The 27,771-nt window shown below is 48.1% G+C and overlaps 1 protein-coding gene across 5 annotated transcripts; it reads right to left on the bottom strand.

Moving 5' to 3' along the window:
• Positions 1-14: 14 nt before the first annotated feature.
• nipblb (NIPBL cohesin loading factor b) lies at positions 15-24,537 on the bottom strand. Of its 5 annotated transcripts, none has more exons than XM_035535452.1 (47): positions 24,175-24,537; positions 19,060-19,208; positions 17,286-17,451; positions 16,934-17,064; positions 15,644-15,755; positions 15,410-15,561; positions 14,658-14,809; positions 14,423-14,513; positions 13,708-14,247; positions 11,962-13,248; positions 11,560-11,733; positions 11,170-11,358; positions 10,993-11,064; positions 10,820-10,909; positions 10,565-10,671; positions 10,339-10,425; positions 10,003-10,234; positions 9,649-9,800; positions 9,474-9,554; positions 9,271-9,371; positions 9,050-9,182; positions 8,858-8,940; positions 8,612-8,744; positions 8,381-8,524; positions 8,194-8,280; positions 7,874-8,094; positions 7,629-7,731; positions 6,970-7,068; positions 6,685-6,831; positions 5,991-6,125; positions 5,664-5,762; positions 5,499-5,552; positions 5,237-5,345; positions 4,974-5,110; positions 4,687-4,827; positions 4,509-4,602; positions 4,262-4,416; positions 4,082-4,172; positions 3,828-4,001; positions 3,223-3,413; positions 3,008-3,115; positions 2,661-2,861; positions 2,413-2,559; positions 1,957-2,285; positions 1,661-1,835; positions 1,320-1,496; positions 15-1,161 (listed from the first exon to the last, which is right to left on the bottom strand). In XM_035535452.1, the coding sequence occupies exons 2-47, from the start codon at positions 19,121-19,123 to the stop codon at positions 796-798; spliced, it is 8,013 nt and encodes a 2,670-aa protein (XP_035391345.1). In that variant the 5' UTR covers positions 19,124-19,208; positions 24,175-24,537; the 3' UTR covers positions 15-795. The 5 variants fall into 5 exon arrangements, with proteins under 5 accessions (XP_035391345.1, XP_035391348.1, XP_035391347.1 ...); XM_035535455.1 differs by having other exon boundaries at positions 11,560-11,682; XM_035535454.1 differs by having other exon boundaries at positions 16,964-17,064.
• Positions 24,538-27,771: the final 3,234 nt, after the last annotated feature.

Raw genomic sequence — 27,771 nt, 5'->3', positions numbered from 1 at the left:
GCAAACAAGACAAGTAACAAAGAGAAGTAAAAAAATTTATTGCAGTATTTGTTCCGCCAGAAGTGCTGGGGATCCCTTTTTTCTCTCTAGGGTGACCTAATACATCAAAATCTACATTTACAAAAAACTCCCCCTGCAGGTAGGCCACAGATACTGCATGCTCTGCTTTTAACAGAATAAATTATGTCCAGGAGACTCCATTGTACAGCATGAATAAACAAAACAAAAAAGAAAAAAAAGAAAAAAAGAAAAGTGAAACAAAGCAGAGGAAATATTTAAAAGTTTCTTTCCCTGGACACTAAGCTAAGCTAAAGAAATCCATCCGGTGCTAGGTTTAACTCCAAGAACACTTTATTAAGAACATCAACAGACTAATTTCCAACATTCACTTTTAAGTTTATTTTTTAAACAGATTTTTTTGTCAGAGATATAAACATTTTTGTTTTTGTTTGTTTTTTTTGTTAAACTATGATACAGTGGGAGTAAAAACCACACATCCGAGATGCTGCACAACAGCGAAGGAACTCCCACGCAATGTTTTCCAAACATTTCCTTCTGTACGCGTCGGTCCTGTTTCATTTAAAATGTGTCCAGTATTCCTTCCTGCAGGTCCTCTCGAGTTTTAAAACCTACCCCCACCCCTCCCTCTCACCTCACGCTCACCCTTTACCATAGCGAATCTCAAGGTCCTTTGTGAGTCTGTAGTATTCTTGCCTTACTGCCTGGGTTTAGAAAATGTCGGATCCCAATAAAGTTTGGCTGCTGAGAGTTCCCGTGGGAGTGACCGCGGTCTGATTAGCTGGAAGTCCCCTCCTTGGCTGCGTACAGTGAACGTAAAGTCTGCACCATTTTGTTAGTCAGCTTGTGCGCGCTCGTCAAGGCGATTTTCTTGTAAATGATGTCCGACTCCTTGATAGTGTCCACCCAAGGCACCAGTTTGCGTCCGTCACGTTTCTTGGCCTCGGCCCAGGTGCCGGAGTAGGAGCCGGCCATCCAGTGCACGCTGTAGCCGTTGCTCGTCTTCTGGATGACGCGCGCTATCTGCGGTCGGTCCTTGTACTTGGGGCAGCAGATGGCGATGACGTCCATGGCTTCTACCGTTTCGTTCATGTGACCCGACGCGTCCGCCGAGTCTCCGCCTTTCCTGGATCGCCGTGACGACTGAAAAGGAAAAAAACGTGTGTGACCAAAAGACACAAGGAGTTTAACAGCATAAGACATTTGAATGCAGGAAGGTAATGACCAAAAAAAAACAAAACAACAAAAAGAAATCAGTTTTCTGGATAGAGGGCACCAACGAGTCAGCAGCAGGGACTTACTCCAGGCATCTTCTCGTCTCCCTCGCTATCTTCATCGTACGAGTCAGCAGCGTTGTTCTTCGGGCTGGGGCCTCCCAGCAAAGCGGTGATGGCTTTGTTTCTGGCGTGGCTGCTCGCCGACGCCTCACCTTCCTCATCCTCCTCATCGGGGTCCAAGTGCTCCATCAGTACCTTGAACTGCACAGCCAATCACAGGTCATGTGACTTATGAACCAGCAGAGGTCTACCCGATATCATCCGGGGTCAACAGGATCTCAACATCCTACGATACAAGACAAACCGACGGGATTGCCAAATCATCTCTGTGGAACGCGGTCAGAAAGGGACCCTGAGCTACTTACGTCCAGGTACTGCCTGACGATCCGCCGCTTGATGTCGAAGGTGAGCTCGGTGTTGGACGGGCTGTTGGTCAGAAAGTCGAGCGTCTGCCGAGGGCTGAAATGCACATTGGTCTTCCTGTTCACCGCCTTGTCGTACACTTTCGCAGACTCCGTGGGGGAGTACTTCTGGATTTTGCTGTTGAGATGGACAACAAAAGGCTGTTGAAACAAAGACTCCATTTCCCCATCATCCCCGGCGAAGGAGCCGCGGAGACGCTCGCATCAGCGCGGGGAGCTGGTGGGAGCAGGGAGCATACCTGTCGGAGAAGCCGTAGAGGTTCTTCAGGTGTTGTTTGAGCACTAGGAGGAGCAGGATGCCCTGAGAGGCATTGGCAAAGTCCAGCAGGGGCATGGGGTTATCCGGGAGGCGGTCCATGACTTTGTCCACGTCCTCAGTCTCCAAGTCCGAGTCCGAGTCCGAGTTCACGGCTGCTCGCTTGGCCTTCTTGGGCCTGTGGATGACCTCATCGTCACTGCTCTCGCCGCTGCTCGGCGGCTCCTCTTCCTCCTCGTCTTCCTCCTCCGAACTGTACTTCTCTCGCTCCTTCCTCTTCTTTTCCCGCTGCCTGGGTTCCTTTAGCAAAGACTACGCGGGCGAGAGGGGACATTTCACAGAACGGCACAGACAAAAATGAAACTAAAAAGGGAAGAGAATGGAAAAACAAAAACACAAAACAGCAAAAAGTGTCAGGCAGGCACAGGCAGCTGGTCACCTCTTTGAAGGACTGCAGCAAGTTGCTACCGGAGACGGACAGCGTGATGTCGATATGGTGCATGATGAAGAGTGGCTCCTCCTGCGTCTGGTAGGGGAAGCACGCCAGGTTGTCGGCAATGAAGAGCAGCATGTTCACCTCTGTTTTCTGCAGGAGAACGAAGGCCGGTTCAGAAGGGGCGACCCGCACGCGGGTCCTGGGGCCCAGGGGCCTTTTCCGTTGCCAAAGTGGGTGGACTGGTGACTCACCGCGCTGTCGTCGAACAGGTTGAGCAAGGAGATGAGGAAGGCTCGCCGATGCTGCCTGTTGCCCCGCACCATGGTGAAGAGGTGCGAGCAGAGGGCAGTGTGAGACTCGTCCTGCCGGAAGCCCCTGATGATGGTGTCCCGAGATGCCATGATGGCCTGCTGCACCTGGTAGGACATCTTCATCCCCGCCACGGCCTTCATCTGGTTTTTAGCACGCACGCGCACGCGCACACACACACGCGCGACAAGGGCTGATGATCAGCGCTCGGCTACGTGACCCCACGAGGACAACTGCAGCTGGGCATTGTAAAAATCAGCTACGTGTAAAATGCAGCGAGGTCACTCACATGAATGAATCCCGTGTACTTCTTATCAATCTCAACCAGCTGCTGGTCTGCTTTATTCCTCATCGTGGGCTCCGGGTCGGTCCCCATGGCGATCAGGTAGGGCACACACTGCAGAAACCACAAAAGGAAGCCTGTTTACAACTGCAGGTCAAAGCAACGTCGGCACGACGTTTGGCTCTACGTGCGCTGTCCGAGGCGCTTCCGCGTTCCTGTACCTGTACAGGGTGGATGAGACCCTGGTTGAGCGTGAGCGCGATGACGTTGAGGGCAAAGTGCCGCACGCTGGACTGCGTGTGGAAGAAGGCTTCCAGCACCTGCTTCAGGTACAGCTGCATGATGGAGCTGCTCATGCCAGAGGAGACGTCGCCCATCTCCTTCAGGTCCTCCTGCTTGGAGAGCTTCTTCCCTGCAGCGAGCACGCGGGGGCGGAACGGGAGGTGAGAAGGAGACGGCCCTGCCCCAGCTGTCTCACTCTCAATTTAGTCATTACCAAGGTGGCAGCATGCAAGACTCATCAACCCGGGAGGGCACGGGCCAATACACGCTTCTTCTAAACACAGCTACTGGGTCTTTCCGAGCTCCCGGGTTCCCGGCCTCGCAGAGCGTCACAGCTTTGAAGAGAGCCCTAACTGCCCAATCCTGTACTCTTGACCCAACATGCTCCCACAATTTGCCAACAATGCACTGAGTAATAGGAGAGGAACCGAGGCCACCTTTCCCCACCCGGAGAGCAAGGCCAAATCTCTCGCGGACTCCCCCAGAAAAACGGATGGCTACAGAATCGTCCACAAGTTCTCCTCTTCAGGTGACAGGTACTCACACTCTCGGTCGGCCTCCTGCATGCGCGAGTCCTCTTCCTGCAGGTACGTCTGCAGGTTCTTCAGCACCTGGATCTTCAGGTTCACCGACTTCTTCCTGTCGGAGAGGAGTCCGTTGTACAGGGTCTTCACCTCGGGGACAAACATCAGGCCCGGGTGCTGGATGAACAGGAAGCCTGGAGAGAGCGATTTAGTTTTAAAACCCCAGAACGCCCAGTAGGATCCCTGCCGCCACGCGCCAGCTCGGAAGGCTCACCCAAGCCGATGATGGCCTTGGTCTGCACCTCCTCGTCGTCGTTCTTGGTGAAGTAGAGAAGCAGCTCCAACACCTTGTCCTTTATGACCACCTGATGACACACACACACAAACAAATTCAATTGGAAATTAGGAGCAAGAAGGGAGGGGGGGGGGGGGGGGGTGATTTCCAGGTACATACCTTGTTATTGCCTTTGAACTCCTCGCGGTCAAAGTCAAAGTGTCTGCACAGGGCTCCCACGGTGAAGAGGGAGCGCAGCAGCGCCGGCTTGTTGGACACCAGCACCGTGCTGTTGGGGTCCTCCTGGTGCTGAGTCTTCAGCTTGTTCAGAGCCCCTGTGGGACAGTGGTTTGTTAGGGCACACGCCGCCACAGGGACATGGGCAGGCTGACGAAGGGGTATCCCGACCGTAATGGTAGACACTTACCGTAGTATCTGTTGAAGCAGGACCACACGAACTTGTAGTTGTGGGTGACCTTGTTGACAACCGCACCGAGACAGCTCACACAATGCTGCACGACCTGGCGGGAGGCAGGGAGAGGCAGCGCTCAGGGTAACGCACGTCTTTGGCAGCGGAAGTGGCACTGTGGTGGCGCTCTACTCACCGTCATGCCGTATTTGATGATTAGCTTCATTAGGTCTTCCTCGATGGTGGTGAGAAAGGTCTCGCTGGGGTGGTCCATCAGAGGGACCACCAGCTCCAGGATTTTAGCCACGTTACAGATGACCATGAAATCGTTCTGATTCTGTTATGGAAGAAACACAAGACGGGCTTCGATACGAGACCTCTGGGAACAAAAAAAATCCAAGCACAGTTTAACCGACGGGCCACTAGATGGCCACATTGTACCAGCGATAAAGCTCAGACAGTGCAGAGGAGTTTGGCGCTCACGTTGCACTTGGTGGTTAGGTAGGGCTGCATGGTCATGGCATGTTTCACCATCAGCTGCGCTCGGATCTTGCTGAACAGGTAGAGGGTGGTGATGCAGGCCACCAAGCGATTCGAGTTCACCCCCTTATTCTCACAGTCTGCAGAGGAAGACGCCCAGAGCCACAGATCAGAAGAAAAAGGTTTACGTCTTTAAATGCACCAACGGTTAATTGTTTCCCCTGATGCTTGTTGAGGCACTGGGAACAAATCTGTGTGTACAGTACCGGCGAGGGACTCTTCATATTTCAGGATGTGCTCCACTAGATTGTCAACGAGCTGAGCACAAGCCTTCCTTGCTGGCTTGTAGGAGGAGTCTTCCTCGGTCTTCAGTAGCTGCATGAACGACAACACAGACCACAGTGAGGCACACTAACACACACACACACACACACACACACACCCTACACTCCCCCCTACCCAGTGACACAAATCGCCACTGGTGCGAGTCGCTACGTCCTCCGTCAACTCAGAGAACGGTGCACTCACATTCTGAAGCAGCTGTTCAAACCAGTCATAGCCGGAATCTCTGCACGCAGACACCTGTCAGGAGAAACCGAGGTGCGTCAATTGTGGATGGACATCATGGCATTGAAAGCCCAGCTGACATGACTGTGGTGAGATTAAACGTGAACGCTCTAAACCGTAGTTTACCACGTCAGTGATGTTCAGGATTTTCCGGGTCATGGCTTCTTTGTCGTGACTGGGGGTCGGGGTGAACCAGAGCTTCTGGAATGTTTCATTCACCAGTTTCTGCAGGACACAGTTCAAAACATTGGGAGTTGGGAATGGGCAAAGCGATTAAACATCTCAGCTTTGTTCAGCAGGTTGACTTCCAGATAGGAGTGCAAATGAAACGCATTATGACAATATGACACAGCAAAACGAATCTGCCCATTCTTTGACATGCAGGTAATAAATACAACAAAGTGAACTGAAAAGCATTACACACACACACACGTGGTACAGTGTGACAATCACCTTAATGCCTTCCTCATCATTAACTCTTCTTATCATCTTCACACACATCTCTGTGATTTTGTTGAACGTGGGCTGCTCCAGACAGATATCCCGCAAAATCTTTATCACCCTCTTCCTCACGCTGATGCCCGTGTCCTGCAGAAACACATTCAGAATGTGAACTCAGGAAATCTGGAGGCCAGCTTTAAGTCACTTCCACAGGCTACACCCCCCACAGCCTGTAGGTGGCAGCAGTGTGCCGTGGAGGATTTCTCACCTAAATTGAACTTTCATACTCAGAATGAACTTTAATCTGAAAAGGGACCGTGTCATCAGCACAGCTGTAACTCACACTGTCTGGACTCCAGTGGGAGCGCTTCGAGATGAATGCCTCCAATGTGGTGTGTGGACATAGGCTCCACCCAGTCCTCAACTTGTGTTTACCAACAAGTTCGGTCGTGAGCGTACAACCTGGGCCTGCCACGTTCAGACCAACTCGTGTTTTTAAACTTGAGACGGCCAAATATTTTTGGCTCACAAGCCAATTGCCGTGGCTGCACTGGCCGTGTAACACGTGTGTCATCGTCAAACAGCTACCGTCACCCAGCCCGACCAGGCACTTGGGGTGGGGCAGCTTCTTCCCCGAGGCCCCAAGCCACTGTTGTACAATGTAGGCAGCGATCGGTAGGCTGTGAGAACAGGCATGGTCACGCACCAGTATCCTCTCGATGAGCATGTCGTAGTACTGCTCGGTCAGCTGAGGTCGACTCAGGACGAACCGGCCCAGGAGCTCCACCGCAGCCTCTCGCACACTGGTGGAGTTGTCCATCAGTCGCCCATGGACACCACGCTGCATGTCCGACTGCGTACACACAACACGCGCGCACTTCACCCCTCAGGAACGCAGTAGTGATGCATAAAGCCAGCCGCCAGGAAGCGTTACTCAAAACGAAGGCAGAACGGAAACCCGAGGGAGAGTATCCTGTGTGAGCACACTCACGCGGGCCAGGATGCTGGGGTCCACAGCCACCACCTCCGACAGACACTTCATCGCCTTTGTTCTCACAGCGATAGCGCTTTCTCCCAGCACCCTCAGGATCTGGACACGGGACAGCAGGGGGACGGCCGTTAGCGGCGTTCCCGAAAGCACGGGACTTGTTAGCGACGCACTCTCTCGCGCTCTCACACACGCAGACACATCTCTGGGAATTATTAATGTGTGCCAGCTTAAGAAGTTATTTTTGGAGCCTTTGTGCCTTTATATAAATATTTTGCTTCTCGAGTAATTCTCAGTGCCTTGCTCAGGGATGCACAGTACATTGTTCATTAAACATTAACACATTATACTTTTAAAATCAAAGTTATCATGCTGGGACCATTCTGACTACCTCGTAACATTTCAGATGAGCGGCACCCTTCAAACGATCCAACAAAGGTAAATAAATTTGGTCAAAACATGCAAGCCAAATCGTTCGCCGCACCACCTCCAGTGATCAACATTGTTTTCTAAATTGCAAAATCTATTTGTATTGATGTAATCGCATTACAGTATTGTGTTCATGGCCTTCTCTCCAACTTTTCGCATACAGCCTGCCTCCTCTATCTTAGGGCTACTCCCTGCTGGCTCTAGAGGGGAGGGAGTATGAGAGACGCGCTTACCTGCGTTAAATAAATATCAAAGCTCTGTGCAAACGGCCTCATAGAGGCCAAATATCGCACAATCAAGCAGGCGTCTTCATAGTCCACGGTGTCGGAGTTCATTCTGAAGGAGAGAAGAGGAGGGGCGTCAGGAGCGGGACGGACGGCAGAGAGACTTGCCGGATCTGGGAGAACAGAGGCCGGACCTGAAAGCTGTACAAGGGGACCGCTGGGGGTGTGGGGGATGGCGGGAAACAAACGCTTACTTCAGCGTGCTGAACTGCGAGGGAGTCGCCTTGACGACGGAGCGCAGGAAACGCTTGCGCATCTCCGCCCGCTGCATGATCTCGCCCGTGGCCTCCACGTCCTTGGCGTGGTGCGGGCCCTCAGACGAGTCGTCGTCCTTCTGGTTCTGCGACTTCATGGCCTTCTCCGTCTCCGTGGTCGTATCCCTGAACCACTGGGCGATGTAGAACTTCCTCGCAAACTGGCGAGGACGCAAGACAAGAGCTGCTTAGTTACTTCTTGAAAATTAGATGAAAGGCGGGTGGGGGCATCTGCAAAGTTGTGCAAGCGCAGTCCTCACCAGGAGAGAGGGGTCCGTCTCCACGTTCTCATCCAGGTAGTCCAACAGGGCCTTCTGCAGCTGCTGGGTTTCGTCGTTCCCAGACGCCTGTGGAACATGTCAACACCGTGAATAAACGGCACGAACAGAAGAGTGCGTTGTCGTGCAGACGCCTCGGGCAGGTCTTGTGGAGGGGCGAAGGTTTTACCTCCCGGAGGATGCGGTCGATGGAGCGCTGGTCCATCTTGCTGGTGACGGCGTCCTTCCGAAGTCGGGCGGCCACCGTGCCCAGGTAGTCTAAGGAGGCGACTCTCAGTGCCATCTCCGTCTGCTTGTTGCTGAACTGGTGCACCTGGGGCCAGAGGAACAGCGGACTTCTCTCTCCGTGTCCGGGAAGGCGTCACGGCCGGTAGGGGTCAAAGGTAGCGGGCACACTTACCAGCAAGCGGCCCAGGAGGCTGAGGAGCAGTTCTGCGGCGGGCCACTCTGGCTTGTTGACTGTGGAGAGCAGGTCCTGCACAAAGTTCTCGAACAGAGGCCGGTAGTCCTCCTCGCCCTGCTTGCTGCCGCACCTGGAAGAAAATGCGCGAGTAGGGTGGAGATTTAAGAGCTGACATTCACCGCGGTGGCTCACTAACAGGCGAGAAGCCCGCGTCAAAGAGAGTGCTCGAAAACGCGGCCGTACTTTTTGAGGAACACGGAGAGGAAGTTCTGCGCTGTTCTCATTGCGGTTTCGTACGAGTTCGTGATGAGGACGTCGTGGTCCACCTGGAAAGAACGACGTACCCACGATCGTATTACGCGCTTCAGCCATATAAGTAACCCCGACTCGTTCTGGAGGGTGGTTAAGGGGCCCTCGACCTCAACGTGCTCTTACCTTCTTCTCGTACTCGTCTTCTGTGTTGTCCCTGTCCGTGGGCAGGTGCACCACACACTGGATGAGCTGCAGCACCAGTGCCGTGACCATCTGGATATACATGGGCTCTCCGTCCACGTCGCTGCTGTTCAACCTGGCAGACAGACCAGCCCGGAGGGTTAGGGAGGAACACTGCTGTAAGCAGATAAAAGGTAGGGGAGTGAAAGGAAGCCGCTGGCTACCTGAAGTTCCTCAAGCTCCTCTTGCTGGTGGGCAGTCTGGCGAGGGAGGTGAAGATCTCCTCCAGAATGAGCTGCCTGTGCTTCTCGTACCGGGAGAAGACCTGAGGAAGAGCGGCGTGATCAAGGACTAAAATAATCAAACAAACAAACAAGCCGTACTACGCAAGGGCTGAAGGTAGGTGGGTGTAGGTGTGTAAACTTACTGCAGTAACCAGCTTTATGGCGCAGAGCTGCAGCTCACTGACATTCTCCACAAAAAATGGAGTGATTCCCATGGAAGAGACCTGTGGAAGCAGAGGCACCGATTAGCATGGCCCCGTTAGCGAGGAACCCCTCTCCTGAAACGGCAGCTCAGAGGCCCTTGGCAGGGGGACACACCTGCAGGATTGTAGTGTCCGTCAGCAGCTGGATCTCCAGCAGCTCCGAGATGTTGCTTACAATGTCACACACTTTATTGTAGAGCATGACGATGACCCTCTGCTTGTGTGTGGAACACTTGGCCCGCTTAGCCTTGGAGCTCAGCATCCCACCTGCAGGAGACGCAGAGGGCAAGTTGGGGCGAGGGCAGAGGAGGGGGAGAAGGTGCAGGAGAAACGGGATGCGCCAACAGGTGCAAGAAGCTCTTGAGATGATACGAGCGAAGACAGAAACCACCGAAAACCAGGTTCTGAGAGAAGAGCAATGCATTTTTAAGACAGAGGCAACGCTCCGTTTTGGGGCAACATCACAAACCTCCGTGAGGGTCCACCCTGTAGACGGGGTCGTACTGAGGGTAGAGTGTGTTCAGCAGGTGGAACTTGGTGTACTGCAGCACCCTCTCGATCACGTCCTCGATGTAGACCGCCTTGGGCATACGCGGCGATGTCATTATGTGCAGCGCGGTCAGACAGGCGTCAGCCGATTTGGTCACGCGCTCCATGATGAGGTCACGCCACAAGCGTTCCTCGTCCTCTGCATCGTTGTCCTGGTCGAGAGAGAGAGAGAGGGATGGGACTCCATCTGACCGCTGCAGTATGTGCTCAGGATAAATGCACAGACATGCCTCTGCCACACCTCTGCCAGACTCACATGGTTCATGAGGGTAGACAGTTTGGATCCATCCTGAATATTTTTCTCCAAAATATTCAGCACTTTCACCAGCTTGTCGGACGGAATCTGCAGAGGAAAGAAGTCGAACTTAAAACCTTGACAAGGTCACACTGACAAGGCAGCAGTTTGGGTAAAGGACCTTGATTGGGGGCCCCCCCGGAGTGACAAAGTGCCAATCTTGCAGAGAGCACCCATAGTGGCGTACCCTGAACGTGATGCCCATGGCTTTGATTTTGGCCGATTCACTGCCTAGCTCAGTCAGCTGGTGCTTCCCGAGAAGCAGCTCCTGAGGAATCTCGTCGTCGTCCGCGGCTAAGGAAGGAATGGCAGAGTTTATTCAAAAGTTTACAGACGTCTCTGTGTCTGGCGCAACCTCACTTCTATGTCAACGCTCCAAAACCCCCACCGACGTACGTTAGCTCTTCGGCGAGACAAGGTGAAAGAATAAAGCGCTACATACCTAATGACGTGAAGTCCACATCCTCCAAGTTTTCTAAGATATTGTCCACACTTGCGGAGAACCTCTTAAATGTGGACGAGTCCATCATTTCTGCCGACAAGGTGTGAAATTTTAGAGGTGGCAATAACGCTGGAACTAGTGGGAGGACAGTAGCAGAGCCTTGTTCAACTCACCTTCCGGAGTTAGCTTCGGCTCATAAACTTTCCTCTTTTTCTGCTTCTCTTTCATCTTCAACTTACGGGCAACTAAAAGAACAGAAGCACCATGAGATGTTAAATTGCCATTCATAATCGTTATCGAGGAGCCTTTGTGAAAGTGCACGTGTCTCACGGACACTGTGGGACACTCACTCTCACTCATGCTGGGAGGGGGAGACTCTTCCCCGGAGTCGTCCGGACTGTGCTCCCGGTACCGGCTGCCGGAGCCTCTGCGGCCCTCGTGGTGTCCGCCGCTCCGCCTGCGCTCGCCCGAACCCCTCCGCTCCTTCTCCTCGTACTCCCATGCCCGGTCCCGGTCCTTCTTCGACCGCTTTGGGGCAGCTGGAAGTGACGGAAAGAAAATGTTTTAAAAACCTCCAACAGAGACGGCCTTGCTGGGCGAGTTGTTCCACTTCGTACTTTCTTTCCCCTTTGTCTCGTGTCAAAATGTGACTGCTCTTTAGCGTCAGTGAAATGGAGAGCAGTGGATTTTTATAATTTTTTTTAAAGTAACTGCGCTGAAACGCGTGGCATGTCACTCACACTCCACGGAGTCGCTGTCGTCTTCCGAGCTGACCTCGGCGTACTTGGGTCTCTCGTTGGCCGTGCTGCGTTTGCGTTTGTTCATCTTGACCCTCTCACACAGAGGCATGGTAGACTCGATTTCTGCAAGCAGATGAGGAGGAAGCTCCTTCAACGCCGACTCATCAATGCCCCCTTGGAACAGGTTAATAAAAGGACGTTACTCCCTCACTCAGGTCAATCACGTGCCTCCAGACAGGTCTCCACGACATGCAATATTAAGCCAGTGTTTACGATGTCCTGTCGGCATTAGGATAGAATTGACAAAAAGTGCTAATCCAACCATTAGCTTTAAAGGCTGTCCATTATGTCTACAATGAAAAACCAAAGTAAGTGTCACACGATCGTGTCGCGAGCTCCTACCTTTTGAAGACTTCCCGTAGGACGGCCTGTTTTTGCTGGATTTGGAGGTGCGAGCGCCCCTGTCCTTGATGATCTTCTGTACCTCGTCATAAGTGAGCTTCTGCAGCACCACCACAGGTTTGGCCCTTTTGCCAATGTCCTCCACCAAGCCCAGTCTCTCCAGCTTCACCCGCGGCTGGCCCCACGTGTCCACGGTCCTGCGGGCGTCCGCTCCCACCGGTGCCGCCACATTCCCGTCCTTGTCGCGCTTCAGCTTGGGAATGACAAAGTTCTTCAGCGCGCCGGACTTGCCACCCAGCAGGTAGTCGGGGAACTCCCCAGCCCTGCTGTCGGAGCCGGGCACTTTAGGGCCGTCGTGGCGGTTCCTGTTGCCTTCAGAGCTCCGCCTCTCGTCTTTGCCGACGGGAGGTTTGAGGTCGGGGCGGTCAGGGCGCGGACGGCCAGAGTCCGGCCCTCCTCGGCTCTCCTGTTTTACCCGTGGACTTTCGGGCCGTGGGCGCTGCTCAGGAGATCGCTTGTCACGGTGCTCTCTGGATTCGGGCCGGTGTTTCCGCTCCCGCTCCTTGTCACGACCATGACGTTCGCGGTCTTTGTCGTGTTCTGGCCTGCCGGAGGACTTCGGCGTGTCTGGCCTACGCATTTTGGAGCCGTTGGCATCTCGTTCTCTGTCCCGTTCCCGGTCTTTGTGTTTCTCCTCTCTAAGTCCATCCCGCGAGAGCTCGGAACGCCCGTCGGGTTTTCGTGCCGGCTCAGGGCCCCGGCCTTCGGGCCGCACCTTTTCCGGTTTGCCGTCGTGCCTGTGCTTCGACGGGTCTGACCGCTTGTCCGAGCCCTGCGGCTTGCCCGATGAGTCCCGTCGAGCATCGTGTTTGTGTTTTGGCATGTCGGGCCGGACATCCGAAGCCATCTTCTGTGGCGTGTCGGCTCGCTGCTTAATGACCTCGGGTCGACCGTCCACAGTCCTCTGCATCTCTCCATCTGTTTTGGACTTGAGCCGAAGGACCCCGGCTGAGTCGGAGCCATCCTCGGGCCAGCGCTGGGCCTCCAGGGCGGGCATGGGACAGGAGTCGAGCTGCCCCTCCGCCCTACCTGCCTGCTGCAAGTCTATACTGACCATGAGGGCTGGTCGGTTAGCCCCATTGCTGGCAGCACTAGCCTCCTGAGGGGCCAGTTTGTTCCCAGCGCTGCCGCCACCACCGACGCCAGGCCCTCCTGTGGCTCCCGCCGTTCCACCCGCACCAGGTTCTTGAGGATACGAGTCTTGTTTTCGCTTCTTCAGGGGTTTGTCTAAACAAGACAAAATCGAAAAAAATTCATATCATTGCATAGTGGTGAACGTGAAATCTGAAGACGCCTGGTTTCTAGGTTAAAGATTTGTGTAACTTTTTTAAAAAAAAGCCCAAAACGTGAGTCTTTAAGTGATTCCTAGTTGTCTGAATTGCTGTGGTCAAAACCATCAGATTTAAAAAATGGAAAATCCCAAAATGTGTTTTTGTGACATTGGCTCTTTGCTTCTAGTTTCTAAAAATACTTGCTTTCTAGTAACAAGCTGCTTTGCCAAGTGCAGTAAATTTTAATGTGCTCACCGAACAACTTTACACATTTATCATTGAATTATACTTTACAGCTTCTAAATCTTACCTAGTACTGAATTCCCCTGGGAAAAATAAGATGCACATGAGCAGTTTTGTAAAAATCCACCAAACCCAAGACATAAGCAAGAACAAACAGGAAGTGGAGGCCTACCTTTATCCTGAACTTCTTTGGAGCAACGCTCCCGCTCGATGGCCGACTCCCGCTCTATCCTCTCGATCTCTGCTAGAGCGTCCATCTCGGCCTCGTCGTACGGCGTCCCACTGACCCCGCCGGGCGGCTTGCCCGCAAGTGCCCCTGCGTTCTGCAGGACTGGGACCTGCTGGTAGCCGGACTGCTCCCCGGGGAGGCACTGGCCGGCGACCAGGCGCTCCTGCGGGTTCCGGGGGTAAGGCAGGCTGTTGCAGGGCAACTCGTTCTCGGCGTCCGAGCCATGCTCCACGCCGGGCATGAGCTCGGCGGATTGGTCGGTCTCTGACGACTTGACGCGAGACAGCTTCAGCGTGAGCTTGGTGGAGTCTTTGGACGGGGAGCTGACGATGTCGTACATGGCCCCCTTGTCACCCTCCTCCTTTATCAGTTTCTTCTGCTTCTTTTTCCGGTCCGGCGAGTCCATGAGAATGTCAGGAGCGGCCTCCCGCGGTGAGGTATACGGGGGCGGAGACTGGAGAATGAGAGGTGGCCGCGACCCAACTGAAAATAAAAGCGACAAAACCTGTTGACTGCTGAACCCAGGACCACCAGGGGGATTGGGGGGGTGGGGGTACGGCACCCACGCAACACAGCGAGACGCCAACATAAACATCAGCTAAAGCCAACATGACAAAGGCCAACAGCCAGGGCCATTTCTGACTGGTTTACAGCTTACCTTTCGGTGTACCTTCGCTCCCTGCAGGAGAGCACACCGATTGGGGTGATCGGAGAGGGAAGGAGGCGTTCCTCATGGAAGGATCACTTTCCTGGAAAAGCAAGGGCACGCCCACTCAGATCTACCTTCACATGATCCTGCATTTGCATTTCAGTGAACAGCCCACTTACAAGTCTCTTAACTTTCGGTAGCCAAATCCCCAAACAAGGAACAACACCTGCAAACATCTGCTCACCTCACTCCCCAGCCTCTGGACGATGTTCATGTACTCTTCGTTGGTGCAATGCCGCGCGTTGTGGTTGGCCGAGTTACTTGACATCTGGCCTGACACCTTATTGTCGTGGAGGTTCCTCATGCTGCTAGGCACCATGGGACTAGCCACAGACACTGCAGCACAGATCCCACCATCATTTAATTTATTTCCCATTTGTTACAGCATTTCCAACCCTCCCTGACACCAATGTTTAAATGTTCTTCAGTTTTACTGATCCATTATGCTTGACTAAAAAGTAATTTGCATTGCTACAGTTGAGAACTGGGCTCAAGAATGCATGTACGAAAAGATTAGGATGTTGCTTTAGGAACGTTATCTCGTTATCTACGAGTGATAAAGCAGAATGTTAGTAAGCCCTACAGTACAGCGTGTTTCCGAAGGGCATGAATGCTCAAAAATAAGACCTTGATGTGCAGGAAAAAAGACCATCATGTGCAAACAGTGATTCGGGTTCTGGTCCAAACAAGATTTTTTAGAACTAAATTCCATGGGAAGTTTACTGTGGAGTGTGCGCAGAATTAACAACCCCAAGAAAAATGTCCATGCTACAGAAGCTTTAAAAGTTAAAAATGAACCTCTTTACTGGAGCTTTAAGATCATACATCACTCCAATTCTAAGAAGCTTTTTATGGAGCTACATTTGCCAGTCCCTGCAGGCACACGGGTCTGCCCAATCCCATCAGCTACTGTAGGTTTGTACGGTGTGGACTAACCTTGCTGGATTTGTTGGTGCTGAGGGTAGCTGGGAGGGTGGGGGTACTGCATGTAGCCTGCAGGGCTCTGCGGAGCGTAGGGGCTGGGAACGGGGCTGTTCTGCTGGGGCATGAAGCGGGCGCCAGAGCCCGTCTGAGGCTGGACGAAGCGGCTGTCGGGGAGGGAACTTGTCAGCATACAGACCGCTCAAACGTACAGATCAAAAGTGCCAAGCCAAAGACCTAGAAGAATACCTAGGAGGGCTGGGAGTAACAGTGGTTTGCTGGTAGTTTGTGGATGCTGGACTTCCATGCATGGAATTCTGAGGCATCTTGTATGGTGGCATCATTGGCTGTTGCATTATGCCTTCAGCAGTGAGAAAAGAGACGATCAGTCAGTCATCTAAAATTGACTTACAAAACCAGTTTTCCTACCAGTCTACTATCCAGATCAATATCTATGACCTGGTCTATACTCAAGAAAGTTCAGTTCCATTAAACAGACTCCTGATTTTAAGATGGAAAACATTAGTGTTTTTAGCCAATTAGCTATGTGGCGAACCACCAATGCTAAAACTTTTTTTTTTTTTTTTTTTTACAGTTGACAGACAAGTTTAGGGGGTTTTAGGACAAGTACATGAAACATGTTAGAATGTACATCAGAGTACAATTCACACATTGCTTATTGATTCATTGTTGAAAACAACAAAGGAACACAAGGAGCACAGTGCTTGGGGCTTTTCAACAGAGCCGTGTCCCTGGATCAGAAACACCTCGCTGGGTTTTCGCTTGCAGTAATTCGTAGCCCTGAGCATCACTTGGAGGAATGCCAATACATTTTTGTTTTTACAATGAATTCACCATCTCCTTTCCAGCCATGGCCCACAGACTGTCACAGTAGGTATTCATAACATGGTTGTGCTGGTCAAAGCATTTGAAACCTGCCACTGCATCCTGGCCATTCCTAAGAGTGCTGCGCTCTGATATGCTGGAGAAACGACTGACTAGACTATACGACCATGCACATGCCCAGCAGGACGGAACGCTGCGTCCACAGAGGATTTTCTGTACACCTGCCTACCAATAAGAGCCCAGCAGACATTTGCTATTGCTAAATTACAATCATTGCTTTATTACTCAGAAAGCACCTTAAACCAAACTGAAAAAAAAAACTGGGCTGAATTAGAAAATGCTGGCGATATTGTTGTGGGAACATTATGGAGCCTCCAAGACCACGATCCACCTGGATCGTGTTTTCAAGAATGCAAGCATATAAAATATTCACTATATATTACCACGAGAAACTGCTAAAATCTTATCCAGTTTAATACGGAGCAACCGCTACTCCTGAACCTTATCACTTTACAGTAAGACATCCTTCAGGTCCGTTTAATAACCGAATATAGCTTCATGAAAGACCACACTTCAGACTTCTGATCCAAAACAGAGGGAGCCATGAAGGGCTCCCAGAGACACACTGGGGCCCTCACACTGTGCTCCACTGGGTTCAGACTCAAGGGCAATGTCTCCATGTCTTCTCCTTACCGCCCTGAACCCCGGATCGGGCGGGCATACTTTTCTCCCTGAAGATGTTGGGGTTCCTGGACAGCACCGCCTGCAGCAGCACCGGCATGTCGCCCTCCGGGTCGTCGCTGCCCAGGTGGTCCTTCAGCTCTCTGCAAGGGCAATTTAACAAACCTTGAATATACATTATTGTAATATCATACATATAACCAAAGTAAATCCTGAAAAACAGGCAAAAAAAAAATCCACTTCTTCACTTCAGAGCATCAGATCATCTATCCAGGTCTTTTAATCCCAACAACCTTAAGAGGAGAATGATACGGTCAAGCCCCTCTGGCAAAGATGGCGAGCGGTGAGCAGAGCAGGTACCCACATGTGTTCGGTGGAGACCTGGCTGAGGCTATGGGCCAGCTGGGAGACCAGGGCGTCGTCCCGGCGGGCCAGCAGGCAGTTGACCTCCTCTGCGATCCTCCCATTGTACAGCAGGCTCTTAGTGGTGGTGGCAGGGAGAGGGGAAGGCAGAGGCAGCTGGTTCAACACTGCGAAAACAACCAGAGGCTCAATCTGTGAGGCCGGCCGCCATTCCTCTCTGACCTGGGCCGATTTGGTAAACAAGCCCAACAGAAGGGTTAGGCTGAAGAAAGTAAAGAGTGACAGGGAATGAAGCAATTAGGCTTCGGTGATTTGAAAGGAATTGCCTCTTGTAAAGGGGGTTAACTGTCCTTAAATGCTAACGTGATGAAAAGATGTACAAAGAATCCCATGAGTTAGATTTCTGTGCGCATTTTCTTCACGTCAAAAGGGTAAAAACCTAATCAGCACATCAGACCTCTGCAAAGAGACTGAAACTGTACAAACATGAATAAAATATAAATTTTACAAACTAAGAACTTCAAGCACTTTTAAACTTAAACTAGTTTATTGTGAATACTACCTTGAACCACATCTCGGGCTGCCCGAACTATTTATGAATGTAATGATGCTTAAAAAACTTGTACCGTTACGGAATGCTGGCTAAAGACTGGCTATAACCTCTGAATTCAGAGTGGAAACTGTTTTTGTAACTTTCGGTTGCACCATGCAGCAAAAAGGTCTATATCTAGATTTACACAAACACAAATAAAAGTATGTTTATCAAACAGAAGATTCACCGTGTTGTTCTTCCGATATACTGTCATATCTACATTCATGTAGTAGCATTTTTATTGCACTCACTTGCAGAACTAGAACATTTCAGGACGGATAGCAAGTATGTAGTTCACAATGAACTGAACAATTCCTGCCAACAGTCATGGGTATTAATTGAAACCATAAACACTATTCACACTTTTGTAATCAAAAGGACAAATCCCTTAAAAGATAGCATAAGAAAGTTGTGTGACATCGAAAAAGAACGCTTTTAAAGATCCACAGCGTGTTATGGGCAAACACTTGCCGCCATTATTTTGACCAAAATTATTCAGGTTTGGTACATCATGTGAATGCCTTGATTCTATAAAACACCCAAACACACATGAAAATATGGGCTTGGTAAGGATATTAACTCCAAAAAAAAGTATAGACATTGGTCAGACATCTCATTTCCATAGTGACCCTCTGAAATATCAGTATTGTGACCATAGATAAACAACATACTGGGTATCCCAGTATGTCACACAGAGAGAGAGCGCGAGAGCGAGAAAGAGCAAGAGAGAGAGAGCGAGAAAGAGCAAGAGAGAGAGAGCGCGAGAGAGAGAGAGCGAGAGACAGACAGACAGAGAGAGAAGTGAGCGGTCCAATATTGCAGTTTGTGTCAGGGAGCCAGTGCCGTCACAGCAATGCTGCAGCCAATCGCATTCCCCTTGGACTCCGCTGGCACGAACAGCAGTAGGGCACACCTCCACATTACAGGCGGTGTGTATTTTACTAGCACGTTACACAGAGGACCACAAACTATAACAATCAAAACAGCTTTATACAAGTCATAAAACATGACTAATATTACATAGAAGCATCTCCACACCAGAGATGTCAATTCAATAAACTACGGCCTATCCCAATTTGTTAAGAAACTTCAGCTAAAGTGTTTTTAATGTGAGCTGATTCAAGTTAAAAGCCTTAATGCATGCACCCAAGTGTGTGAGTTTGTGTGCGCATGTTATACGTACGGTCAGTGAGGCTAGCAATCCCAGCAAGAGTGGTAATGGGAACATGAGGCATATCCCCATTCATGCTGAAGATGGGGGGTGGGGGTCGTGTCGATGCACAGGATGCTCAATGTCGCCGCTCTCCGACAAGCCTTCACATCTCCCTTCTGCTGCAGGTGGGGAGGGAAGCACTCGGTAAACATCACGAGCAGAGACAACCAACACGGCACCGTCCTTTACGGCGGCACGATACAGCTGCGTCAAGTGCTGCCACCTTGTTCACCAAATAGCGAGACAAATTATGAGAATTGGCCTGTGCTGGTGAGAGGTTACATTCCAGTCTTCAGTTCTTCTCTTCTAAACACTTCAGGAAAACCTCAGACAAAGAGAACTTGGAACCTTAACTTTTGGCATATTTCATTGGTTTGAGAGTTATGGATTTGCAACATGCAAACATTAAATGGAGTCACCTTGGTATCTACTCTGTAGAGGTGCTACCAAGTTCAAAGACTTTAAGAAACAAATGAATCTGGGCATATTGCCATCTGAAAATTAAAACATTCACTCCAAAATCAGGAAATGTGGCTTTAATACCAAATGCACACATGAAAACACAATAAAAGGCAGCAATTATGGTGGGAGTTCAGTGCCCACCTGTGGCCCACAGCCTTCCTCAGACAAACAGTGCAGAAGCTTTTGGGATGTGAGTCAGCGTTACACATCATCTGAATGTCTATCTAGATCGTAGACTTAGATAAAACATTCTGAAACCAAGGGCATGTCGTCACTGAACTACAATACCGTATAGCCAATGTATGACCTTCTAACCTACATCATAGGCGCCAATGTGTGGTTCTTTTCTGGGGGTTTTTTTTCTGGTCGAGTCATGTTCCTTGTTCCTCATTAACAAGCAATGACATTTGGTCAATAACATGCACTATTGCAAATTAAAGGAAAAAAATTTGAATAGGAAAGCCCAACACTGCATATCAGTAATATTAACACTCAAAAAGAATACCAAAGCCCAAAAAGACAGCTGCCATAGAATTGGTAGAGGTGCAAGACGTTGGGCCTGGGTTAACGTCGGCATGCATTTCAAGTACACCCTCTTCCAGCACTTAAGTGCAAATAATCAGGAGGATACCGGCAAGCCATGATTCAATTGCTTTTGACAATATCAAGTCCCTGTATAAAAAGACTTCAAGTGGACATTCACAAGGCTGAAAAATGGCTAACAGCACGTCATACTAAAGCAATCAGAAAGACTTCACAATACAAAAAGATCGGGTCTTTTTGAACAAGTATGACTTCTAGCTAGTATCAGATTTTTAGGCAAATGTTCTGCTATGACTAAGGTAACTTTTTTTTAAAGCACTTTAAATAGACCTGTGTACGTAAGGTGATATAAATAAACCTGCCTTGCTTTGCCTAAATTGTTGGCAAACTCCCAATAGGAATGTTTGGGATCCTCAAACTAAACAAAGGAGTATTTCTCCAAACACAATAAAAATGAATCCGGGCATATTGGTCAGACGATTCTGGTAAAAGTTCTCAGACAATAAGAACACTTCTAAAATATCACTACATACTGAACAGAATAAGCCTGAATAAGCATATACGTAATGGCCTGTTGAACTACACTAGAGCCAAACTTGACTATACGACAATAAACCACCAAATACCAAAGATACACCAGGTAACCTAGACTATTTCAGGGTCCAACTGCAATGAATGCTGAACGCAAAATTCAACAATTAAAATCAGAATAGGGCGTGCATTTGACCAGACAACCGGAGGGTATATCACAGTAAACTTTATGAGCCAATAAATACTGTAGTACAAACTGAGGTACTACTATGGACGATACACTATACATTTTACGTAGAGGTGCACTGCATCGACTCAGGTTGGAACAGTCAAGTCAACAACTTGATTTCCGACTCAGTGAATCTTTAATGTGAATAATAATGGGCTCCATGCTTCCAACTTTAAAAGGTGTGGGAGTGTCCTTTTATTTACTTCTGTTCAGTTCCCACCTTTCAACGAAAAGACATAGGTTTACAAGTCCAAACAGTTTGAGCCCAGGTGAGTCACTGACGACTGCAAACCACGAATAAAATAAAACTAAGCAATTATTAAAAATCACACTGGCTCATGGATCTATTCCTTTAAGGGGTGGGGGATCAAATAAATAAACAGGAGATCTCAAATTACAGCTGACGCCCCCATCACAACCTCCGCAGCAACGTTGCCCATCATGCTGTTTCTGGGCTGCTCAGAGGGGCGGGCGAACTGCACAAAGGAGCATCAGATAGTGGGGAGGGAGGCCATTCCCCGGACTCTGTAGGAACGAGTCTACACGTACTGCCATCATCCAGGACTCTCGCATCACACTTATAAGCCCGCCGTTTGCCATAATTTCAGTAAGGCTTAAGGCTGCTGTTAGAAAGAAACAGAGGGGTTTGAACTGGGCACGCAAAACGCGTTTTCAGCACGACCAGGCTCCCAAAGTTCGGATAACAACCAAATGCTGGCTAGCGGTTTTCAAAGAGGAATATACCAACGTCGAGGGTACAATGATCATAATCATAGATGTGAAGTGATGCATATAGACCTGCTCGGTCGTCGTGTTAAATATAGTAGTGGGGCGTACTGATTAGTATTACTAAGTGAAGCAGCAACCCATGTTAGCTAGCTATGCATCATTAAAATGCTAAAAAGATCACTCAATCCAGTCATTTTACACTAACGCATCTGGAACAAATGTTACATTTGCCTCAACCGATTATTCAGAGTGCACACACACAAGCAATGCCCAGAAGTGTTTTTTCTAGTAACTGGTATTTATCACAAACAGTCCACCATTCATTCTCAGTTGAACTGAGCAGTGCGTATGAAGGTGAGGGGTCAGCAAGCGGATCGAAGAAGACTCGGCTGAAGGGTTCGCTTTCAGATCCAATATGCACACCGTACATCAAGACCCAGATACTACTAAGCAATACCTACTAAGATATCAGGCGAATAATAACGTCCTCGGTCACTGAACACAATAGTTGACTGTTAACATCAAAATACGTGGGTAACACTCGCTGAATAGATAGCTAGATAAGATCAGCTAGCTTTCCAAGCAAATGTGGCGATTTAAACACGAAACCCACGCAGGCTGAACGTGTGTCTGGATGATCAAATGTCTTATTTTCACGATTACTATTACCACTTGCTGTAACTGAAAATACTGGCTAGCTACATTAGTAGTTAGCATGCCAGCTAGCTGAACTAACCGTACACTGATTATAGCCGAGTATGTGACTACCTGTGCCATTATAGCAACTGCTACACAGAAATAGCACTCGCTAGCTAACCAACAAAACTAATTAAAAAGTAAACGTTATCTTAAAAAAACAACAACGCTTGTGTCCTAAAGTAAGAATTTAGGAATGAGTAAATGAGCTTCCTAGCTAGCGTCCATCGTTTAGCCAAAGTTAATTATATCCAGCTAGCTACCCAACTGAAAATAACGTAGGTTATATGGCTAACTACACAAGTATTGGCTATTAAAAACTACTAGCTTCCGTGGTTCCGACCCATGTTAGCTGGGCTAGCGTTACCTACGAGAGTCAGCTGCTTAGCGGGCAAAATGGCTAACGTTAGCCAGCTAGCTAGTGAGTAGTTAATAAAACGGGGCGAAATATGCAGCTTTATTTAGCTAGCTAACGTTAGCTCCGAGGAGACCTAATGCTAATTAGGTCTGTATAAAATTAGGTGAACCTACATAAAAACAAAAACAAACAAAACGTTAGTTCGTTGGCGAGCGTTAACTGAATTGCCGTGGATGTGTGACTAGTTAGCTCAGATGTTTCCAATCAGCGTGTATGCTAAGCTAACGTTAGCGTAACCGAGCTAAGCTAATTCTCACTGAAAATCTGTCTCCAGCAAACTAGGACCGACATCCAAAAGCCCCCGAAATCTAGCCGTGATCGATAAAATCACCGCGCTGCCGTGATAACAGAACGCACTAATCCGAATAACGATGCCGTGTGTGCCGTTGGGGACGGACTGCTACATTATTGTGCGAACGGGAGCGTTTTTTTCGCCCCGGGTTGACAAATCAGCAGACGTTAGAGCGCAAATTGAAACCGCCGAGTTTTTCCCCAGCGAGATGAGACGAGCGAGCAGCCCATCTTGGCATCTGGCTAAGTTGTGCGACTGTTTGTTGAAACGTAGGGTCGTGTGTATGGGCTACCTGTCGGCGGCGTAATTATTTATCCGGATAGTTATTTCTATTTGACTTCCCACGACCTTGCATACACATCTGCTAATAAACAGATCTGTCGTGCCGGGGGATCGATCGCGGCGTTTCACCCGGGCGGCACGCAGCAAAGCCCCATTAAAGGGTCGGTCGACGGAGTGGAGCCGGACACTCTGGAGCTGGCGGCGGCGATACGAGACAAACGGGGGGACTTCACTGGTGCTGTCCCTTCACCCAGGACGTCTGCTGCTAAACGCAGGGTAGCTAACCCGAGCCACCTTGCGTTAGCTAGCCGGGAAGCCTGAAACCAAATGACAGTGTTGGTGTGATGATTTAGTGGCGTACGCCGCCAGCTGCTCGTCCCGTCCGGCTAAATGTGGCGTCTAACGGACGTTGTTTACACCGACTCGCCTACGGAGCTGGCCGGCCAAATGACTGGCTAGCTAGTGGGGTAGCCGAGCAGCTAGGTAGGCCCCTTCTTGTTCTGGTAGCAACCGCTAGCTGCGTAGCTAAAGTTTGTTTTGCTGCGGCGTTCAAACATGTGCAGGTAAGAGGGGCCAAGGAACCAAAATGTTTAAAATTTGCCGATTCCGTTTTACACGACCGGTTTGGCCTTGGCGCCGGCTAGGATAACAAACCGAGCCGCGGACTTGCCTAAGGTCACTTACCCGTGGCCCATCGTCGCGGATCGGCCACACAAGGCAACAAGCAACAGAGAAAGGAAGAGCCGACAGCTAAATTAGCCGACACACACACGCACACACAGCGACAAATAACGTGCGAGTTTCGCAGAGCCTGAGCTACATAATCCGGCGTTGGGTCTTATTTATTCCCTTCGATCTTCACGCCGCGGTGTCTAAGTGCAGCGGACGGTGCGCGTTATTTACCTCAGGACTTGATGTTAAAAAGAAATGGTAGCAACCGCCTCGGCCGGGTGTCTCTAGCTCCCTCTCCGTTCGCTCTTACAGCTCCTGCGAGTAATATAACAACAATAATCCGGGTCGGGAGGGTTCGCTCTTCTTCCTCCTCACCGCAAACATCGAGACTCGAGGGACGTAAACATTCCTCTCGCCCGCTGTTCTCGCCGCTTACGCTCCCGGCGCCGGTTGAGGATTATTGTAATTTCCGTCCGATTTCAGGAAATATTTAGTTGGGGGAGAGAAAAAAAACTGAAAGACTATTGACGCGGTGATAAAAGGATCCACTCAGACTCTCCCCCCTCACTCTCTCTGGCAGAACAAAATGCCGACCGGAAGTACTGCTGCAGGAATGACTCCCTCCACCGGCGCCAAACCGACCAGCAGCGACCCGCCGACTTCCGCCGTTTTCTGCTGCCTCTCGGAGCAGAGCCTCTGATGGCAAAGTTGCGTTGGGTCAGGTTGCAATTAGAGATCATAGTTTGACATGCTTACTTTTCGTATTTCTTCAGGCATCCTTTAGTGAATAAGTGTAGAGTATTTTATGTACAGGTTTGCAGTGCTTTGCACATCATGCAATTTATTCGTAGAGGTTGTGTTGTTGTTGTTGTTGTTGTTTTTAAAGATATTAGTTCAACAAATATCAACATATAGATCCACCACCAATATAAAGAAGGATATTCAACAGTTTTCTGTGACAGTTTTATTTAAAAATCCCCAAATGTGAAAAACTATTATTCTTAAAGTGCAGTAAAACCTGAAAATAACAAAAACACATCTGAGCATGACCAAATATTTAAACTAATTAAACAAGTTTCACATGGGGAAATGCTGTCATAATTTTGAAATAGCTACCCCAGAGTTTCATGAATTCATGGTTGCTTATATCTCTCCATTCATCAGTTGGTCAGAAAGTTTACCCAACCAATATCAGATTGATTGTCATAAAAATAAAAAAAATAAATTATATATATATAAGCTAATTTCTTACTTTTTAGAGTTCAGGTATACAGTTTGACAGAATGATAGAAGCACAAATTCACAGGCATCTAAATAATTTGGTGAATATACACCACATCTTTTGCACCAATAAATACTGAAAATTCTCAAGTCATATATATGGTACCGTGCATAATCTCAACGAAGGTGATGTATCCTCTTTCATTTTGAACCCAGTATGACCACTGACTTAACATTTGTTTCATGTGTCATGTTTAAAAAATCTCCAGTTATTAAGGGAAAAAATGGCATGAAATTCAGTTCAGAGAAAACTCTCTAATTTGGAAATTCTAATTTCCAAGTATTGTTGTTTTTTCTTTGTCTCTATTTATTTATAGATCCACTATCTAAATGCCATTGATTCTATTCCTTATATCAGGGTTTCTCAACTCAGTCCTTGTGGCTCATAAGATTTATGCCCCATCCTAGCTCCTAACACTCCTGCACCAAAGCATTAAGAGTTCTGATTCCTTGGCACCGGTGAACTGAACAAGAACACAGATGGCTTCGTGTTCCATGAGTACTGGACTGAGATCACTGTTCTTTATGATAATAGTGTAGTTAAGTGATGCCCCACTCCAGTTTTGGAGATCCACCTCCTTGTAGAGTTTAGTTGCAACCCTATTCTAACAAACCTCACATAATCAAGGTCTTCCGTTATATATAAATATAAGAGCAAGGTGTGGTGGAACTGAACTCTGCAGAGCAGTAGATCTTCAGGACTGAAGTTCGGCATCTCTGGAGTAATTATTGTTATTGTTCGTGAAGAACGTCAGTGATCAGGGAAATACTCTACTATTGTTTTTGTTAATTTGTTTTGATAATCTCTGTAAACTATACGGTTGGTTTTATAACCTTATTTGTCAATATGCCCTTAATGTTGCTACGTTCATAGCAGTTCAGGTAGCCACATTTTTCATTCCTTGTTTTTTTCCTAAGTGTTCAACATGATTAAATACTTGGGCACCCACAATTGCTTTTAGTGGCTATTCTTAGTTTTAGTTTAAGATTTTCATAAACAATAAAATATCGCCCCCATGCGGGCAAAATACGTAAGTGCAATACAAATGGACTACAAAACATCTCATGGCCTGCTTAAATTAGAGGGAGCGCTTCAAGAACGAAACGTTAAAGGGACGGACGCATCAATATTTATTTAAAGTATTTAATAATTATCTGCTTTATTAGCGCGACACCACAATATCCTTCATAGTTGTTTGTTGAAGGCAAAATGAGAACATTTTATTTTTGGAGATGTTTCTAAAGTTGTTAAATACTTAAAATATTTCTAAATATTTTATTTTGAATATTAAAGACTATTAAGTAAATATATTAATCTTGATTATGCATCTAATTTTATTCTTTTTTCGCCCTATCAATGTGATGAGGAATTTGTTTTGTACTTTGGCTAGCCCTGGCTTCCAAATATAGCATTATAGTGTTTAGTATTATAGTTTTTAAAGTTAATCTTAAACAAACAAACAGAAAGCTTTCAGTGGGGCAGGAAGGCTGTAGAAACAGGTACGGGAGCTGAAGTATTCTGAAGAACCAGACGAACTCCACACTGTTATTTGTGCTGCACTGTTCTGCAGCACAAATAAAGAAATGAGACGGTTCTCTTGTTATAAAGAGCAGAACTGTGACGTTAGCTGTTCATGCTTTTATAGTTTGACAGTGTAAAAAAGATCCATTAAAAAAAATTTGTTCTCTGGTGCAGCTATTGCCTAACTGTTGATCCACTGTAATGATTAAATCTATAGCATAATAAATATTAAACAAAAAAATAATAATCACAAATTCATAAATGGATTTACAGAATATTAGAATATCGGTATAATTATTTCTGGGCTGATCATTGGCTATTTTATGTTTTAATGAAAGATTGAATATACTGACAATTTCTCACTATATATATTTGTCGTAGGTGTGAATGCTAAGTACAAAACATGTAATATATTAATAAATACAAACACAATATACATACTTATAGAAGGGAATTTTTTATGTGGTGTATATTGGATTATGGACGTTTGTGGATTATGGACAATTATATGCATTGAATGGTGCTGATATTGTCCACTAGGTGGTAGCAAAAGCCTATTAATTCAGTAGTTTGAGACCAAGATTCTTGCATAACCTATATAACCGACGAGGATTGTAATTACTAATGTAGTGTATAATTTGACAGTTTTATATACATGTGCAAAATATAGATTTTAGTTATAATATAGCATTTTGTGTATATAATTTATGTGTTCTATATGGTTCAGGCAATTTTGAGTTGAGGTAATGGTTTATATGTAAGTCTTTGATATGAAGTTGCTATATTTAAGCATTCTTTCAGAGCAAACTACATATCAGGATGAGGACATGTGACAATCGTATGTGACAATTGTTTTAATAGTATAATATTATCTCCAAATATATCTATAAAAATTTATAATATAGAATTGTCTCAGAATGTATTTCTGAATATGATCTTAGATGGTGGGGCCTTTTAATGGAACATTTATGGAATAGTTACATTTAAAATTGTAATTTACCAGTAAAATACATCAAAACAAAGCA

Source organism: Electrophorus electricus, chromosome 17 (assembly GCF_013358815.1).
Source record: "Electrophorus electricus isolate fEleEle1 chromosome 17, fEleEle1.pri, whole genome shotgun sequence".
Taxonomy (NCBI): domain Eukaryota; kingdom Metazoa; phylum Chordata; class Actinopteri; order Gymnotiformes; family Gymnotidae; genus Electrophorus; species Electrophorus electricus.
This window is presented reverse-complemented; position numbering and strand designations above follow the sequence as displayed.